Genomic DNA, 20,656 nt, shown 5'->3' with positions numbered 1-20,656 from the left:
AGGCCTATGCTTTAACAAGGCAGGTGCAGTTATGTTGTTTATGCCCAATTAATGTATCATTTCCATTATATCATTAAAATTCACAGCACTGCAAAAAATGTTAGATTGTATATAAATACTGAAAAAAGTAAAAAATGTATGGTTGTAATGGTAACTTTATTGGTTTAGATGGAAACTATAAGGGTCTCTGGTAATGTGTGAGGTTATGGGAACCCGCATCATTAAATCCTCCTAGAATAAAGTCTGAACGTACAACACAAAGGAATTTTGCAATGGGTTAAATGGTAAACAGCTAATGGTTCATAATAGTATTGTAACGGAAGCCATTAGCTGTGATCGTTTCCATTGTTTTTTTAGCTGGAGCACCATAGGCTATTTCCAAATAACGTGATGTCATACGTAGCAGAAGGGTTATTATAATTAATGTTTGACTCATAGAGGTTACTATGGGGTCTGCAAGCTCTAAAAAAACTTGAACGCTGTGTGTTTTTGTCATGATGTTACGAAACACAGTCTGTGGCCCTAATAAGGCTTCTAATAAGAATTAGACATATTTTAATCCAGCCCTGTTTCTGAAACAAGCATACGTTACATTTCCATGAACAAAAACACACCGGCATACATCGTATAATAAACAGCTGCCAAAAAAATCTGTTTTTATTTTTTCTGTGACAGTTAAGAGCACAGGCACCTTAGAAAGGTCTCACATCAATATAAACAACAGCGGCACTGACAAGCACCACAACATTGTCACTGTAGCACAATTACAATGTCAGTTTCTATTTACACACAGCTCAGAGTAAAAACTAGTACAGCAAGTGAAAGAGAAGAATAATAACAGTCACAAAGTGTTTCCTCCTTTAGGAGGTGAACATCTTTTAAACTTTGGAAAAAAGAAAGAAAGGAAAAAAGAAAACAAACGGTGCCATTAGATTAACATTGCAAGACATTGTAATACACATAGCAAGTGCTTTTCGGTTAATGTATTGCAGTATTCAAAGTCCAGATAACGTAATATCATCTCTTACAACATCAGCACCCTCTACAGTCCACGGATGAGGCGTGTGGTGTAAAAATAAGTCCTATTAGGATTTCCATACGTTGCCATGTGAACCTGTGCACTAAAGCATAAAATTGCATAATTGTATCCAAACGAACGGACTAGACACTCACGATGACGAAATATAGCGGCATATCATTGAATTAAGGCCCTCGTTTCCGCTGACGCTTGCTTGACACCGTTTAACAAAAGGGCTACATTTGTTTTCATTTCATTAAGAATGAACTGTTGGCGGATACCAGCTTCCAGCAGCCATTATAATCAAGGAAAGGGTTTTCAGACGTTTCTTCATTGCATTATAATGGCTTTATAGAGAAGAACGCTTTGAGGGATACGTTACAAAGGTTAAACCCAGCGGGGAGCCATGAAAAAAGACATTTCTGTGGTGCACTCTTAAACTTCATCTGGCACGCGCCGTCTGCCTTAAACCTCACGATGAAGAGCTATACGAGTTAAGATGGGCTGTAATCTTTGGATTTCTGCTAATGTTTCAAATAATTGCGCCCGATATAAAACAAGTTTTTAAAAGAGACCAATTTCACGTAAGTCATCTTTCCCCAAACGCATTCGTAGCTGGATCTGCAATGTCTTTCAACGTGGCATAAAGACATCAAGTCCCTCCTTGATCAAACGGCTCTGAAATACATGTACCGGTAGTCTATGTGCAATACTGAATAAAACACAGCTGAAGGAATATATTCTAAACATTGCTTGATGGTCAAATGATACATATATATACACCATATATGTGGTATTTAGGGACGCTGTTGTTTTGGTAAACGTCACGCGTCACCCAAACACCTCTTTTCTTTTATGGCTTTACAACGTAACTGCTGCGTCGGCAAAGATGCGGCATGCAAAGATGAAGACATCCTGAGTTTTCCTTTTTGATCTCTTTACACAGTAGACTTCCATCATGTGCAGAGGACATCGGATGCCCTCATTCAACATCAGACAACGTACTTCTTACACCAGGAATTTCAAAAACACATACAATAAGACAGAAAGACCGCCGAACAAGAACAGACTGAGACCCAGAGTGTGAGAATGGCAGCAAAATATGGCACCGTGTCTATCAGCGGTTCAACCATCAGAGTCAAAAGCTGTCCCTTAAAGAAACAATCCAATCACGGCTCGCTCGTACCTCATGTGATTCTAACTGGAATCATTTTATATTATGAGTCTATTAAGCTGTTTTGTGTTCGTGCATAACAGGGTGGACATTTGCGATTGCTTGATCCCAAATGAATTTTGAGATCCCAGATAACCCCCTGAAATGAAAGCAAACAAAAAAACAAATATCTGAAAATATCGAGTAATGTGCAAGAACCAATGCCACGGTTCTGCAGATGAATTTCATGAGGGAAATTTATCGGTGATCTGTTTCTTGGAGGAATGAAGCCGTATCACATGAGGGAAAAGCCCTTAAGAATGGGGCACTATTTAAAGATGCTGAAGTTGTGTGATGGAAACAAACACATTTTGGAGAAAGAGGTTTTTGCGAGTCATTCTTAAAGTAACGGCAGCTTGCCTGCCCTGCGTCTCTTTACACAGATAAAACATCACAAACAACATTCAGATATTTGATGTTCTCTTCGGCATGCACATGCAGTAATAAAAAATACAGTTAGATCAGCAAATAGTTGAAAAAGTGTAAAAATCCAGTGCGACAGTCTTTGAGTTCTTGAGGTTAACACGGTTCTTGATTGACAATGGTCGGCAGTGAGATAATCCATTCAGAGAGCTTCTCGGTGGCTCAGCTGGCGATATTTTTTAAAGATGTATTATACGTTTATTTCGGACTCGTATCCAATCGACACAGAAAAGAGTTACAATAGCTTTGTTCAAAAACCTAACAAGCTGTGTTGCTCTTTGTTATCTTAAAAAAGGGACAGTTTACCCCAAAATCCTAATTCTGTCATCATGTACTCACTCTCTTGTCATTTCAAACCTGTATGACTTATCTTTCTTCTGCACAACACAAAAGAAGATATTTTAAATATATTTCATACAGTTTTGAAATGAAAAGAAGGTGAGTAAATGATGACAGAATGTTCATTTTTGGGTGAACTTTAGTTTTGTTCTCCAAGCTCATCATTATGCATTCAGGAATGGCCCTGTATGTAGATTATATGAGACATTTTCTGCCTAAATATAAATGATCTCAAAATTGAGAGTTTAACATCGCTTACTAGATTTAGGGACATTGGTATTGTCTGTACGAATACGACTGAAAGAGATGGTCTCATCAATTTGTATCTGAATGTAACCAAGTTATAACTGTGCAATCTTTTCTACACAGTTCTTTCTACTCTGTCAGGCTGACGTTTTAATCTCTGAGAATAATGAATGATCTCACTGTTTAAGCATCTTGTAAGAAAACGTTCCCCGCTCTTTGAAACACGGCCGTCGTCAACAGACTCGTCTGAAATGTTGACTAAATGCTTCCCGCTGTTTCCAAAGCCGGAGATGAAAAACAACAGACAAATACAAAACTTTAGCTGAAAGTCGTTTACAAAGCACGACTGGGAAAAAGATACCCGCCCCTACACCCCTAAGCTTCGTATTCATCAAAAGACTATCTGAAAAAAGCAAATGCTAGACCTTAGAACTGCCGAAATAAAAAAGGGGCTTCCACCCCCACACGTTTATACCCGGACGAAAAGAACTCAGACAAGCCGACACCAGAAACATTCTTTTGCTTTCTGTGCATCTCTACGCACAGTATCATACCTCACCAAGGCACAGTCAGACTCCAGTATTCCTCACACAAATACATTCCTGAAAGAGTTCGGAGAGATGAAACTCCCCCCTACACGGAAAACAACAAAAAACATTTCGGGTCCCCCCTTTCTCCGCCCCTGAACTTATCAGTCACGACCTGATCACGCGCTACGGGGACCCGGCAGCTAGTTTGTTGCAAGTATGCATTGCAGATCGCCGTCAACACCGCCACGCCTATAACAAGGCACTCGGATGACAGCTTGGATTAAAAACTCTCCAACAGAGGCTAAAGTTCTAGCCGGGTGGAGCTGTTTTATATATAAAAATACTGCAAAATGTGCAGTCTGGACATTTCCTCTTGGCAAGATCCATCTCATGATCATTTCTGCAGACGTAGCTTTATTTCCACATCGTCCCGCACCGTCAATGGCCTCCACTCACGCTTGCTGTTTGTGGCTCGACACACAAACATACACACAGTTACATAAGCAGACCTGTGAGTGGCCCATCTGCCATTTGGCTATTGCTGAGTTGTAGTTTGGAGTTACATGCACTCCGTTCGTGCAAAGGCGGTCAGCTCGGCCTTGCATTGGGGTCATGGGTTATGCAAACTGAATCTACAAGCCCACAAGTCCAACAATGATGCCATAAACACATGGGTATCTGACTAATCCGATTAAAGCCATAATTAGGGATGCACAATATTTACACTTGTCGGTATTTTGCAACTCCTTTTAGCCGATCGATATATAGTGTAGGTGAACATGTCTTCTTTTCCTCTCATGCAAAGAGAGGAGACAGTTTAGGTCAATTTTATTATTGCAAAAACTGTATTTATGTATTTTTTGTGATTTCATTTTTAAATATGTGTTAGAATGTAATAACACAATTTTAAAGAAAACAATAAGATCGAGAAAGTTATTTTTATCCGAAGTGTATATTGTTATTTATATTTCTTTTAAAATAACAATTAAATCAAATCTCACTGCTGATTTTTTAGGCACACATGGAATTCTAATTTGAAATGTATATATTTTTTGTTTATTTACTTTTTAATTTTTAAAGAGGCATCAATACAGGCAGCACGGCAGGCTTGCCTTGTATAATGATCCTAAAACATAATCTGCGTATCGGCAAAGAATGTCAGCAGTCATTTTTCATATCGGGGAAAATACCGATATTCTATTTATTGGCCATTATCGGCCGATAATATTGTTGTACTAATAATATCTTGCATCTCTATTTATACCAATAATGATATTTAATTTATGAGCCATTATATCGGCGTACTGATAATATTGTGCGTCCCTATTTATGCCAATATTTCCTTTTATAGCCATCTTTTGCGTGCCGATAATATTGTGCATTCCTATTTATGATCCACTGTAAAATGAGATTTCGCTGTTAAGTCCCTCTCAACTAGACATAAACTTGCATGAGTTTACATACGAATTTTGCATTGCTGGCATCTGTGGCATCTCAGGAACTGCATTTTATGAATCACCAATGATACCTAAATAACTCAAATCCTTCTACATCTCGGATGGCGTAAGGGTGAGTAAATGAACAACAAATGCTCATGTTTGGGTTGCTAACAAACCCGTTCAGAAGAGACGGCAAAACCTTTCTGCAAGCGTACTGGGTGTTAAAAAGTGTCTAACCTATCATAATTCCAAACTGTTACAACTCTGGTAAAAAATGGCGAATCGGAAGCATGACTTGAATCTGTACACCTGTAAACTGTTAAAGTACCTTAAAATATGGATCAACGGTCAAAACAGTTACACGTCGAGTAATAATAGTAATTATTTATTACCTACTGCATACTGTATGTTGACACCGAACCAGAGAAGACTATTAAGCTAAAGCCAACAATAACGCAGGTCTGTGTGTAGGCCTACTCGATACTGCGTCACTATGAGACATGGACTAAAGTTGCTATTCACGCGCAGCACTAAATACTGTTAAACTGTTAACCAGTTAGCGTATAAGTATTGTAGATATAGAGTTTTACCTGCGTAAGTGGGCCATACTCTACTGTAAATAGTTGAACAAGCATAACTGAAAAACAACATATTCACGTCGTAGCTTGATAAACGTCTTGTGTAGCTTTTTATTTTCATAGATAAAATGACCTGCGCACAGGAAAACGAACACTCCTACTGAACCGTGGCCTAACAAAACTGCAGCCAATACATAAGCACCATAGTAACGTGTGCGATACATCATTGGAAATCAAACTAACATTTAGTTCTGTCATTTTGTGTACGGTAGACTCAGCTTACCAAGGCAAGAGCATACTGTATTATTACTGTTATATTCCAGCGCATCTGGGATGTCTTCCAAATACCACCTTGTGCCCAAAAGCTACTTCAAATTCCAGACATGATGGAAAGACTTAAACAGTGTAAACAATTGGAAACATCAGCTTACACCCAAAACCTCCATGAGATGTCTCACACCCTTTGGTAGCACCAGGATGTGAATGGAGGGAAGCACCAGCCTCTGAGATCATCGTTACACCAGCTAAACGGACACATTTTGCACATATTGTCTTTTTCCCACAAATAGTTCTTTTAACTCCAGTTTTGGATGATTTGATGTGAGCGCTGGAGCTCTTGGGTGCTGGTGTGGGTCTTGAACATAAATCCACAACCACAAGGGCCGGAGACGTTTTCAATTGCGATAATTGTTGAATTTCGTCAACAGAACGTGAATAAAAGGAAATTATAGATCAGTTTGGAGAAACAGTCAAATATATCTTGCTTCAATACTTATGGATGGCATGTAAACACAAAGTTTGTGGAGTTTAGGCAACACTTTAAACATACAAGACCAGTGGCAGGTAAAATGTTTTTGGATACATTGTTTAAAGCTGAAGTGCGTTAAGTTCTTCAATATTAACTTATTTCTAATATAAATTTGAATATGCGGATACAACCTTAAGTCATTTCTATGTCGCATTCTCTGAAAAATGTAAACACGTGGTGATGTAAATTTGAGGGGCGGGGCTATCTGTTCTGTTTGACCAAACTCCCGTAGCACAGGTACGTCTGTAAGATGTCCGCTAAAGATCCGGAAAACATCTGCTGTGTATAAACATCTTATAAACATCTTACAAAGAGCAGTTTAACATACATTCTGACTTATAAACCTCTTAAGGGCATCTTATCCGACAGCAGACGTCTCCGAGACGTATTGCAGATGTAAATACATCAAAACATTTTCTTGCAGATGTGAATACATCAAATAGATGTCTGCCAGTTGTACTGTGTGTGTTTACTACAGGGAAGGCGGATATAGAAAAATGGAAAAAACTTAACGCATAACGCTTTGTCGTGGATCTTATATATAGTTTCACATAAAAAATGTCTCTTTTTTTCTAACAGTAAAACCGAGTCAAATACAAGTTTAAATATTTCGCTTTGGAGAAACTGAGACTATATACCTTTATACATACAGAGTGCAATAGAATCATGGGATGAGCAAACAGAAACAAACAATAAGCTTATATATAATCACAGTAAGCACGTGTGTGAGGGCCACAAAACAGCGGCAGATATCTGAAAAGCGAGCTGCCGTATTCTATGACATCACATGGGACCAAAGAAACAATCTTCATTCCTGGTCATCCTTTGAGACGGCCATCATCGCGTGTCCTCTCACTGTACCAACTACAGATAAAAAACACTCACAATCATCACTTCTGGCTTGTCGATCTGTGGCGAACTGGGCGTGACGTTCGCTTCTGTTTATTACTTCCTACTTGAGCCATTGAGGTCAGAAGAAAAAAACAAGTAAAGGTGAGAGAAAGAGCTCCTCTCCTACACGGAGGTAAAAACGAAGCGTTGTGGGTTTATGTACGGCTCTCGTATAAGTTTGTTTCTCTGCCGGCTGTGGTCCCGTCGCTAGTCTGTGCCGACGAAGTTAAATGAACGTCTTTTATTGTGTTGTCACAAGAGCAAAAAAATGGCACGTAAAAACACCTTTTTGGTAGTAGGAAGATATTCCTGTGACAAAAACCACTGAGTTCTCTGCTGTTAAATAAACTGCTGGTACTTTTCGCATCCCTGAAAGAAACGTCCTATTGGTATAAAACCAAGTATTGTGACAGCACGATTGAAAGTCTGTTTTCCTTGTTTTCTTGCATTGATGAACTCCTATTCAGGAGAGCCGTCTAGTCGCCAATCCCAAAACAAACCCCCGTGGTGGTACATTCTTGAAGAGAAACAGGGTTTTCAGGATGTCCAACCCTTAACCTTTTAGTAAAATGGGCAAGAGAAAAACTGACGTGCCCATAAAAAAACTTCCCTGTACCATTTTCTCAGTCTCAAAAGGGAGTTTTCAACTCTTCATAAAGTTCGGACAGCAGCTGGTCTAGCCATGGCTGGTCCTCCATAGAACACTTTATATATAAATCACAAAGAAAAAGAGATAAATCACTTGAGTTTTTCCTTTTTTTTGCAGTGCAAAGCATTTCGCCTCAAAAGGAGAGAGAGAGAGAGAGAGAGAGAGTGCGTCTGTTGAGAGTGAAGGTATGAGGGGTTTGACCCCTGAGTTCTCATGGGTTTAGGGTGAAGCAGGGTGGGGCCGTGGTCAGTAATAAAGAAAGGAAAGTTTGTCATTATGCTATGCATGCAAGGAGAGCCCACCCTGTGTACATGTCCCAGCTGTTTCAGTCGACAAATCTCTGGCAGGCTTTCTTCCAACGGCAGGCCGTGCACCACATGTCTCTGTTCTCCATCCCGTAGACCTTACGACACTTCTTCCCCTCGCCACGTGACTTCCTGCTGCACAGCCACGCAAAAAGAGCAAGCCTTAAAAATATTGTACAATATATATATCCAACACTTTACAGAAAGAAATGTTGCACGGAATTGCGTTTCCTGATATTGATATACTTTAGTCATTAACACAGTTTATTTAGCCAAGAGCAGCATTTTGGTAAAAAGTGCATTTGAACTAAAAACACAATAAACATATTAAGTGGACTTCAGACTGCATTAGTTGTAGGCGTACAGGTAAGACTGTACCTGAGTGAGCCTGCGGCTCTGGGGGGAGATGAGATCACAGCGATGGTCTGAGAGCGCGGTTCCCCCGTGCCCTGCGTCCGGCTGTGGGTTGGTGAAGCCTGCGGTCAAAAAAAGAGAGTCCATATCATTTAGACCATCATCCATTTCATGTCACAAACGGTTGAAAATGCAATTTAAAGAGACAAAACCAAAGCATTTATGTCACACTGACGTGTCTTTAGCTGGCTTGGTGTGAATACTTCATTCACAGAGTGTAAATGTGGGTAATGGGAGAAGCTTACTTCTCACACTCATCTATGTATAACAGAAAACCGACGCGGTGTTCGGTGTCAAACAAGGGGACAAACTGTACGGTTCAGTATGAAGATCTGTATGATCATAAATGATTCAGGGTTCATCTGTGTGTACAGGGGCCCAGGATGATAATTCAGGCCGTATTCAAGATCAGTGTTTGCATGTGTGTGTGTGTGTTTACTCACAGAAGTGCCAGTGAAGTTGACAGGTGGGGACTGCCAGGAGATACTAAAACTGCTGCTGGATGGGGTGAAGCCAGTGGTGCTCGTGGAGGGGATGGTGACTGGGGCTGTGGCCTGTGGATTGACAGGATTGCGTATAGTCACACTAATCTAGACTTTCTATGGACTGGGGGAATAAGAAAGAACTTCCACACATATGATTTGGGGAATCCTTTTATTGACTATAAATGGTCTAGTGAACCATTTTGTGGAAGCAATATCACGGCAGCAAGTACGTGTCCCCTAATATCAACAAGACTAGGATTCGTTCATAAATGATTTTTTATCATATTATGTCCCTTTACCCATGTCTTTGTGTCACAATTATGACCTTGATCTGACTTCTATTTTGTTTATCATGTCTTGAAATCCGATGTGGACGCGGAAATAATATGCGAATGAAGTCATTTGATCTTTGAGGAGCTGAACTATGTTTCGAACAATATGTGCTGGATGTCTTATGAGCATGATGATTGGATGATGGTGTGCGGTACCTGGTAGGCGTGGTCTGTGTGCACTAGGTAGAGTGCACTAGGAGCGGACCGACTGAGGGGGGTGGTGGTGCCGTTTTCGCACTTCGCTCCGTTGGTCCCATCCGGCAGTCTTTGGTCCAGAGTCAGTGGGGAGGACAGCACAGACGGGGAGACGGGAGACAGGCTGCTCAGACCGTCCGCCACGGAGTCTGTGTTTAGTTTAATCTCAGTGTAGTAGAAATCCTCCTCGCCATCACTGGACTCGGAGTCACAGTTCCGCCTGGAGAGAGAGTCTCGCATTTAGTATTTGTTTACTGAAAACCAACCCACCCCAGTATTGCACATTGTGCACTCCTTTTGGAAACGAATTCATCATTCACACCTCTGTCTCTTTCCACGCCTGTGTTGCTTGCGGTCACCATTTTGACAATGACTTTCTGTGCTTCTCAGGAGATGTGAAGACGGAGTGAAATGACCATCTTTGGCACATTAATCCTAATCTGATAATAAATGTTTTATTTAAAGTACCAATTGCTCAATACTGATCCTAATTCTAAAGTATACTTAGTAGTGTAGTATGTACTGTATTGTAGAAAACAATATAAAGCACTGTATAGTGTAGTATGGTACAGCTTGGTATGGTGGGCCTGTACTATGGAAAAGTATAGGACATAATAGTTCCAGTATCCAGTATACTAAAGAACATGTCAATATAGTAAAGAATAGTAAAGTATATTATGTCATAGTATTTCTAAATATGAATTTTTCTATGGTATGGAATACCTACTACAGTATAGTATGTAGAGCATAGTATATAATGAATAGTGCGTTATTGTGTATGATTTATACGGTACAGTATAGTATGTGGGTAGTATAGTATAGAATTGTATAGCTTTGCATGTGTGATTTTCTATGGTGTGATGTAGTAAGTCTCCAGTACAGTATAGAATAGTAGGCCTATGGTATAGTAGAATATAGTATATAGTGGTGAAGTATAGTGTTTTATTATATGGAATGGTGTAGTGTGCTATAGGATAGTACATTATGGTAGAGTTTATATGATTTTATGTGGCATAGAGTGTGGTGCCGTATGGTATTGTGTATAGATAGTAATATGGTATAATAGTACACAGTACTGTCTTTATTGTTTCGAGTTTGACTTTCTCATGCCCCTTCAATGAACCCGACTTTACAATTTAGAAAACAAAGATCCCGAAAATCCTCCTGTATCTCCCAGCACTACTGACACTTGTGTGGTTTAGTTAGACATTACGTGTCACATAAACGTTACCATCATTTCATCTTGCAAACATTACTCCCCCCCCCCGCAGTAATAGTGTGAGTGTGGTGATAATCCAGCTGGAATTAGTCTTGGATCAGGACTCTCCTGCTGACTTTTAACTCTCACTATAGGCTATCCAGAGTTCACCGTGATTGATGTCCACCCACAGATGCTATAAAGACCTTTAAAGAGCAAAAGTGTTTTTGCCTGAGAGTACAGGATATGTCGTTTTGTTTTAGTGACAAGGGTGAATTTAAAAGATATTTGATATGTAGCTTTCCTGTAGTTTAGTGGTGTGAGCATGGCGCTAGCAAAGCCAAGGTTATGGGTTCGATCTCAGGGATTGCACAAACTCAGATACAAATGTATAGCATCATGTGATGTAAGTCGCTTTGGATAAAAGCGTCTGCTAAATGCGTAAATGTAAATGTAAGACGTTCCTAGTTCTGAAATTCCGTTTACTTCCACATCATCTAATCTGTCATGTTGCCTTTTAAGTTGTGTGTTACAATTTATATTTCAACAATTCGCTACAAAAATGTCATTAGTGTCGTTTCTTACAAGTTTTTTCAAAGCGAGTGTTACAACAATATACCAGTCATGGCAATAACCGCGATATTACAATTATTATAGAGATATGATAATACTGTAACAATCTTTATTATAGTTTTCATAGTTTTTTTTAAGTTTTATTAATATTTAATATGAGCTTTTATTTTTAGATTTTTTCGTTTTATGTTCCTTTTATTATGTTGCTAATGTAAGATGAATTCATTTATATTCTAGTTTCATTCGAGTTTTCGTTCATTGTTATAATTTTAGTTTTTCCAATAATTTCTAGGCCAAAATGTAAATACAATAAACAAAAAGTTTGAATTGAAGTAAACTATAATAACCTTGTGCTGTAAATAATGTACTGTTCAAATAATAATAAACTTATAGCTTGAGAGTCACAATGCTTTCAAACTTTCGCCCCTCTACATTGTGACAGCCCTAGTTTAAAGAAAGAATCAAATAGATGAAGCACGGATATACCGGATGCCCTGCTGTATACCTTACCCAAGGTGGACGGTTCGAATGTGCCTCTGGATCCCAACAGCCGTACTCAAGACCTTCCCGCAGTTCTTCCACAGACACTTGAACATCACCTTCATGGAGTTCTGTCAGAAACACAGAGAAAATATGAGAAGCCAAACTCGACTAGCAGAGCTCTTCTCTGAGATGGGGGGCTCAACCGCCTCATCTTCTGATGTCTCTTTTCGTCCGGTCTGAGGCTGGTAATTGGTCGTCATTGAGAGCGACACAACAGCGCGGCGTCAAGAGCTCATGCGATTTGTGGCACGACATGTCAGCACTAATTGCAGAATTGTCTCTTGTGAACTGCAGCGTCCGTGTCAAAACTCCACTCGAGAAGATGAAGGTCTCAATACTTTTATCTCCTGACGTGCGCCTCTATCACGGCTGTCTCGTGCTAGCGTGTTTACCACCGTCAGGATGCTAATTTAATTTGCGCCATTGTGTTGGTTTGGCAAACAAAGCCGCTCCTTCCCGTTTAGTGTCCCTGGATGACAACAGTGTTGACTCAATTCCCCCTCGCCGTGAAGCAGCTCTTCATTGATAACAACTCAACCGGACGGCTCTGCTTGTGTTGAAATCAACTCGGCAGAAGTCGGCTGAAGGTCACAGTGGCGAGCTTTGCCATTTTTCTTCGGTTTGGAAAGATTCTCTGGACAGTTCTGTCAGGAGAGACACTGGGATAGGACTGACTGATGGTATAGAAGGCAGCTAATGATTTCACATGTTGATGTTTTCATCCTGTCTGGGTAAAGCTGGAAATGAATGAATCTGGTTATGAGGATATCTTCCAGATATCTTTCTCTGTGTTCATCAGAGGAACAACTTGAGGGTGAGCAAACTTTTCTTTTACTTCTTTTCAAAACAATTGTACCAGTGCAACTTTCATGAAGTAAAAATCAGGGGCAGTTCACCCAAAAATGAAAATTCTGTCATCCTTTACTCACCCTCAAGTTGTTTCAAATCCGTATACATTTCTATGTTCTGATGAACACGCAGGAAGATATTTGGAAGAATGCTTGTAACCAGACAGTTCTTGGCCACCATTGACTCCCATAGTAGGAAGAAATGGCAATGGCAGTCTACTACTGGGTGGTAGAAATGACAATGGATGGTCTGCTACTTAGGGTAGAAATTCAAAGTGCAGAATGATGCACACGCTCACGGCTAATATTAATAAAATTAAATAACTGATGCGCACAAAACTAATATATATAGTTTAGTGTTAACATTACACATGATAAAGTGAATGACTAAACACATCAAAATACAGCTCTTCTTTCCATTTATGTGTGTGACAGTTAATGGGTACAACGTTGTCCAGGCAACAAAGGGGCCAATTGCGTTTCCTGTTAGCATGTCTCAGTGCGTGCATATTGTTTTGCTACACACTAAAAAGTATATACTTTTCCATTACATAAACAGCACATACTTTTAGTGCAAAGTATAAGCAGGCGAATTGAGCAAATGTTTCATTGATCATTAGCAAGCATAATGATTGACAGAATCATTGTCTGAAGTGGTCAGTCATAGCTGTGCTTTATCGTGAATAAAACACAGCCGTTGACCAATCAGATTCAAGGACTGGAATGAACCGTTTCACAAAATGAATGAAGAATAATTTTGGTGTGATCTCTTTTATCGCATATATCAAGTGCCCATAGCACTACTATATGAACATATATTCGTGTAATAATATAAGCCGTATAATAAACTCTATACATGTGGCAATACATGTTTATTGTCATCGCACGCAGGACTGATAACACAGATAAAGGAAACAAGGCGATGACAAACAGCACCAACGTTGTCCTGCAATCCCGCGATGGAGAGACTATAAAGGAGATGAAGGAAGCCTATTCATTCCCACAAATGAGGGAAGAGTGACAGAATCTTGGAGGCATCTGACATTAGTCTGCCGAATGAGAAGATAAAGTAGATTGGTGCCTGTGAGCGGCCTAGTTCACTGCTTACTTGCCTATGTAGGGACACGTAAATTGTCTTTGGACACAGTATTGCCACTTCTAGTAAAGGCGCCTTCAAAAATCCATATCTCAAGGAGGAAAGAACAGTATTACATGTCATGAAACACGTGCCAGGAGGGTCCTTCAATAAGCCTTTCTCATATTAGATCGGTTGGGTTCGCTTCAGGATTTAATATCGGACATCAAGTGACAGCTTAAGGACCTGTATTGTATATTGAATGAAACCAAACAAAAACGTCCAGACACATGGGCTGAATTTCTTTTGATTGACACGCATAAACTTCATATCTCGAAGCCTTTGTGTGGCATATATTCGCCTGAAATGTCTCCGCCTCGCTGCAAATTGCATTAGAACTTCCAGGATCACCAACCGTGCCAGGAACACGGTCAGCGGGACGTCAGCGGCGTACTTTCCATCCCGTTGTAAACCCATTATCTTTTGCCATCTATTCCTCCAATCGTAACGTTTAACCGAGTTAGGCCAGATCGAATCTCCATAAGTGAAGCTGAGATGGCGGCAGGCTCACCTTGCGTTTGCGGGGGATGGGTTCGTCGAACAGCAGGCTGTTCCCGTCGTGCTCGTCGATGTTGTCGTCTGGCGGGCCGTTGAGGCTGGGCATCCGAAAGGGTTTGAAGCTGTCGGCGGACAGGGGCGGGGAGGGCGTGGAGGGGTTCGACTGGTCGCTCGGTGCGCTCCAGCTCCAATATCCACTGCTGCTGTAGCTGGACGGCGTGAAGCCTCCATCCTTCCACGAACCATTTAGACCGTCTGTTTGTGGAGAACGGTTCACATTGATGGCGAACAGAGACGTTGCAATACAATTGGTAAATAACAACAGATTAGTTAAAAAGCATGTTGTTCTTCTGACAGTTGAACCAGTGCACTTCTTTTTCATTTTCTCAAAGACAAGAGTCCAAAATGACGTCACGAGAGCTGTGATCGTGGTGAAGTTACTTACCACTGACTTTCACAGGAGGACTGCGCACCAGAGGACTCGTGGAGAGGCTGGTCAACACCATGGCAGCTGTCACCTTGTCCATATCAACCTCCTCCTCTGACTTCCTGTGAGGTAGCAGAATAAAGAAAACAAACTGTTTACATACTTTGTTTTATATTATTTATATGTATCATATAAAAATATCATGAGAAGATTCTTCTTTCATCTCATTTTTGACATCAGACCTTTTTTATATTAGTCTCTCAACTACCCACATTCACTTCAGTTGCATGAACACAAAATGCAGGTGTATGAGTACCGCTGTTGTTCAGGTACAAACATTCTTCAGAATATTTCCTTTTGCGTTCTGCAGAAGAATGTCATAGGTTTGAGGGTGAATAAACGATGAAAGAATTTGCATTTCTGGGTTTTACTGAAAACAAGACAAAACACTTGTACAGACAACAATATTTGCAGCGTGCAAAGTTGCTCCGCGCTTTCTCTCCAGCTGCATAGTTCACCGCTCTCCAAACCTACATCGCATAGTGTTCATATGATGGACAGAACTGGCACATCTGCCCTGACAGATGCTCTCATCCCTCACGGAGACGAAGTGAAACGCCATGTTTCTTCACGAAAGTCATCGAGTCAATACATTTGGACAAAAAAGGCGCACCAAGCCAGCGCTGAGCCATTACACATTTGTAAACATCAAAAACTCAGACATGAATAAGGCGTTATTGTTCTTATACAGCTAAGGGAATGTGTAAAAATCTGACCGTGCCAATTCCTCACTGTGATTGAAGGGTTGAGAATGATGTGCAATGATGTACGGAAAGTGTAATAAATCTTTTCAGCTGTCAGCTCGAGAAAATCCGAGATGCCCTGCTCACGACGCAGCGGGAAATCTCATAAGCGAGAAGGAGAGAGACCTCTGGCTGACAAAGAAATCCTGGAGCTCCATTAGATGGAGCCTAATTTATGTTTCAAGTGAGAATGATGTCATTACGGCTTTGGGATAAATCACAGCAGGCAGCCGTCCCATCCGATGCTACATTTCCCAGGACCCCCCATTACAGTCACTTCCTGGTCACCTTGGGAGAGCGCATCTGGTGTGAAGGATCTTCTATATAATGCCACGCTGGATGCTCCTGGACAGCGTCTAATTAAGAGCTTTAATATCTTTTATCCGGTGATATACTGTACGTTTTGAGAAACGCATGGGATGGTATGTAATTAACATGTGATATACTTCCAGTCTGCCAGAAAAAAGTGAACTCCTAAATCGCATTTGTCATTAACTAGTGTCCTTATCAATTCACAGGAGGGAAGCGCTGCCGCCTTTATGAGCGGAAATTATACGAGAGGGTGCGTAATACGTTCAGCCGAGCAACATGCATCTGACTGGGGATAAAGCGGCGTGTGTAGATGCATCATCGAACCAGCGAGGACTAACTGCCCCCCAGCTGCCACGCACAGATACACACAGCAGGTTGATCCAACATATAGGATTTCACCCAGACTGCTAATCTTTTATCGTGAATGAATATACGACATGAATTATAGTCACGGGTAACAATGAATCTGACGAGCATGCAAAACATAATACTGCATACAACAGCCCAGCAAAGAGACGCTTCAGAATAACCAGAATAAACCAATAATCTCCCGTTTGCCCACTTACCCACATTTACTTATAATACCAACCAGTGAGTGATTTTTATTTGCCAAAGACTAGACACCAACTGAGGGTTTGTGAGACAACTACACACATTCATTTAAACACATTCATTTGATCAAAATGATTAACAATATCGATATTATCACGATATCTCTTTAAAATTTACTTTTAAAATATAATTCTATCGGACAAATTCAATTTAAATTCGGTTTATTTTGCGATTTTAACACAAAATAAAAATGAGTTTCGGGACAGGGTGAGAGTTTGTATCAATTGTGACTCTTAGAGTGGCCGTGTACCAGAAGTTGCTATCGTTTTTACTTCCGTATTTTTACGCATTTCTGAGTGAAACGGAATTTTGAATGTGAGAAAAATAGTGAGCGTTGCTTTTGATTTCTCTGCAATTTGATTGGATGTATAAAACAGCCGTTGCATTTTGAAAAGGAACTGGCAGCTGACTGACAGTTGAAGGGGAGGAGTTGAAGGATGCTCTGCCTAAGGCGTCTAACATACGTCATTTAAGATGGATAGTCATTACTGAATTTTTAGAGGGCGCACGATTTTTTAAAATAGAATGACCCCACATGGCTAAACTATTTACGATAAACGCAGCAATATTTCATTAAAAAGGCATTGTCATTTTTTATTTCACTGGGACTTTAAGGCAAAACTGTAAGCAGGTGTGCGATATTTTATACGTGTGACATTGAAGGGATAGTTCACCCAAAAATGTACAATCTTTCATAATTTATAATATATATATATTGCCCCATTGACTTCTATTATATGGACACAAAACCATGTCTCAAAATATATTCTGTTGTGTTTCACAGGAAAAACCTTGTGACACCCGTAACTTAAATCATTTAACATTGGATTTTAAATGTAATGTTTTTTCATTATTATTGGGATAAATAAATAAATCTTGGCTAATTATTTACTATCAATATTCAGCATTTATAATGTCAGCATTCAAAGCTGCCAAGAATTTTTTTTGAGAAATGTAAAATTGGTCAAATATAATTTTATAAGCATATAACCTACTTCCATAACTCTGTCACAAAACATCGAAACCCACTGTCATTTCTTTCCTCATAATTTTTGCCTGGCTGGCCGAATGTGTGAAATGTCTTACATACTCCCCAAAATCCAACTATTAATTTGAATTTAGGGTCTGCTTTCATTTGAATCCTCCTGTTTTATAGGGCAGTAATTTCACAGATACTTGCACAGATACACCATGGCATTCATTTCCATCATCACTTATTTAGAAATATAATTATTTTTTTATTATCTATTTATAGGTATGTGTTTAGGTAAAATTATCACTTTCGTTTCAATCTGTGAACCACCAATACTCTTTTTTCCTATTGTTAGCTTGAGAAATATTTGATGCTTATTGTTTCTATTTGTATTTATTTGCAGAAAATGAAAACCGGAGAAACAGGTCATAATAGCAGAAAATATCTTCTGTAGTTTTCCAGACCTCAAATACTGCAAAGAAAACAAAGCTCATATTCACTTTTAAGCAAAACAACAGTAGTATTTGTACATGTATTTAGGAAAAGTAAAAAAAACACATATGTCTTTCACATTGCTGTTGGATGAATTTACGTCACTCCATAAAATTCAACACACACAGGACTGGAATGGCCACAATATATAGAAATCTATTCAGTTACTTTCCTTAAGAGAAACAGAAGCAACAAACAGATGCTTTGCTCTAAAATAAAGCCACGGCTGTCTCTCATTTGACTCTCAAACCCCATCTCACTGACGGGAACCCGGCTGACCATCCCGAAATGAGAGAGCCATATAAATGTGCTCTTACTGTTCCAAGAAGACGGAGAAATGATTGACCTTCTGGTTAAAATAAGGCCGGGTTTGAATTACTCAGATCTAAGGGTCAATTGATGCCCTGTAATCTTTCCCATGGTCACCGTCATTTGCAGGAAGCCGAACATGATTTGGTCCGTTTGGTCAGAGAGGTAAATGGGTGAGATGGCGGCCGGCCAGGAGGGGGAGGCGGTGGGCCGACATCTGTTGCGATTCAGCGCACAGATGTGCCAACTTTTCTTAGCTGTCCAGACCTGCAAAAAGACAAATGAGCGAGCGGGTGGCTAGAGAAAGGCTATCCATCGGTACCTTTCCCAGACATCTGGACTTTTGTCTTTAATGAGTCTATTGAGGAGGTCCTGCGCCCACATAACTGGCACGTAACTGCAGAGATGTTTCAAGTTTCAAAAAACAGAACAGGGGTTTAGTGGATATAATAACAACTCATTGAATTACAGATATTTTCCCAAGCCAATGTCTTTCAACTTCGATTTAATCAATGAGGGTCCGTGTAACACATTTATCGTAACAATGTGAATGGCCTGAGTCCAGAGTCAAAATACGGGGTTGTATATTGTATGCAGATGCATAACATAGCTCATTTAAAGGGACAGTTCACCCAAAACTGAACATTATTTATTCAAACTCATGTCATTTCAAAGTTGCATAAGACCCGTATTGAACACAAAACAAATATTTTAAGAAACGTCTCAGTGGTTGTGTGTCCATACAGTGGAAGTCAATGGGGGTCGGTGTTGTTTGGTTACGAACATTCTTCAAAATATCTTTTTTTTTGTCATACAGGTTTGAAATGACTGGGGGGAATGTTTTTTCAGTTTTTAATGAATCTAACCATGATGCACAGTAAATTTCCCTTCAACAAACAAACAAATCCTTATTGTTGAGATCTGCCCAAAAAAAGAGCCTGTCAAAATAAAACAACGGCATCAACAACTGCATTTCAGCTTTAGTAAACACAGATATCTGTGCAACAACAAGGCGGTTTCAGGGCAGGGGAATTCCCCGAAAAACTGCAGCCCGTCCCGTCCCAAACACAGAGAACAAGAGGCAGAACAGAGGCCCGCCCATAGTTTATTACAGTCACTAGAGTACGATGCTCATTTCCTACTGAATAACACACATATAAATCACACACATCTCCAGACTTCTCTTATCACACGGGACGATCCGGCCACCCGAGACGTAAAACTTACATTGATACAGAATTCAACCTTGACTACTTTGAGTGTTTTGTTTTTAATGCAGGTTTTTCTTATCCTGAATATATTGCGATGTTAATGGTACAGAAACACCCTATTCATCATCCCAAAAAATGTATTAAGTTTGTTTCATACACAGAACTGATCTGGTACTTTGATTAAAACTACAGCTCTCTCTCTCTCTCTCTCTCTAACTTGCAGGACGCTCTACTGGGAAGGTGATTAACCTCGGGATGCAGACATTTATCTCTTTCTGATTTGATTAAAGCTAAGATTAATCCATTCACTATCTATAAATTTGTATTATTACAGGTCGAGTGGGCCGTTGACACGGTGGATATAAAAACACGTATGTTCTTTGTTCCCATCACATGCTCATTTCATCCCGTCCGCTCTGAGGTGTTATCTCGACTCCCGTAGGCCGAGCACTTGCACGGGGCCCGAGGGGGTTACTGTCGGTCATCACATGGACGCTTGAGGTGGCCCAGAAATCCCAGCGGTTGGCAACGGGCCAAACCCAGCCCCTCTTTACCTCGCACACGCTGCCCAGATCACCGCAGTAAATCATAAACATTGTGCTTGTGAAACCTGGCCTGCAGCCAGAAGCCAGAGCCAAACAATGATTTCTTTTAATGCTGGATATCCTTGTTTACTTGTTAATCTGTGACGGGACAAAATACAGCAGTGTTTCGGCGTTAACACTTTACAATAAGCTGCTATTTGTTAACAATTTGTTAATGCATTAGCTAACATGAACTAACAATGAAAAATACTTCTACAGTTCTTATGAATATTAATTCATGTTACTGTTAGCATTTTCTAATGCATTATTCAA

The 20,656-nt window shown here is 40.1% G+C and overlaps 1 protein-coding gene across 3 annotated transcripts in view; it reads right to left on the bottom strand.

Annotated features, from left to right (window-relative positions):
* Positions 1-4,845: 4,845 nt before the first annotated feature.
* znf704 (zinc finger protein 704) overlaps positions 4,846-20,656 on the bottom strand; it is a 35,508-nt gene continuing 19,697 nt past the window's right edge. The window contains exons 3-10 of one of the 3 annotated variants that reach the window (XM_079484497.1): positions 15,106-15,209; positions 14,674-14,915; positions 12,147-12,247; positions 9,827-10,085; positions 9,297-9,407; positions 8,818-8,915; positions 8,437-8,574; positions 5,872-8,189 (exon numbers count right to left, since the gene is read on the bottom strand). In XM_079484497.1, the coding sequence (XP_079340623.1) occupies positions 8,460-8,574; positions 8,818-8,915; positions 9,297-9,407; positions 9,827-10,085; positions 12,147-12,247; positions 14,674-14,915; positions 15,106-15,209 (1,030 nt within the window). In that variant the 3' untranslated portion in view covers positions 5,872-8,189; positions 8,437-8,459. Of the gene's footprint in view, positions 8,575-8,817; positions 8,916-9,296; positions 9,408-9,826; positions 10,086-12,146; positions 12,248-14,673; positions 14,916-15,105; positions 15,210-20,656 lie in introns of all 3 variants that reach the window. The other 2 variants (XM_079484498.1, XM_079484496.1) reach the window with 2 other exon arrangements.

Source organism: Barbatula barbatula (assembly GCF_947034865.1).
Source record: "Barbatula barbatula genome assembly, chromosome: 21".
NCBI classification, from domain to species: domain Eukaryota; kingdom Metazoa; phylum Chordata; class Actinopteri; order Cypriniformes; family Nemacheilidae; genus Barbatula; species Barbatula barbatula.
Note: the sequence above shows the minus strand (reverse complement) of the source record. Positions and strands in the feature narration are given on the sequence as shown.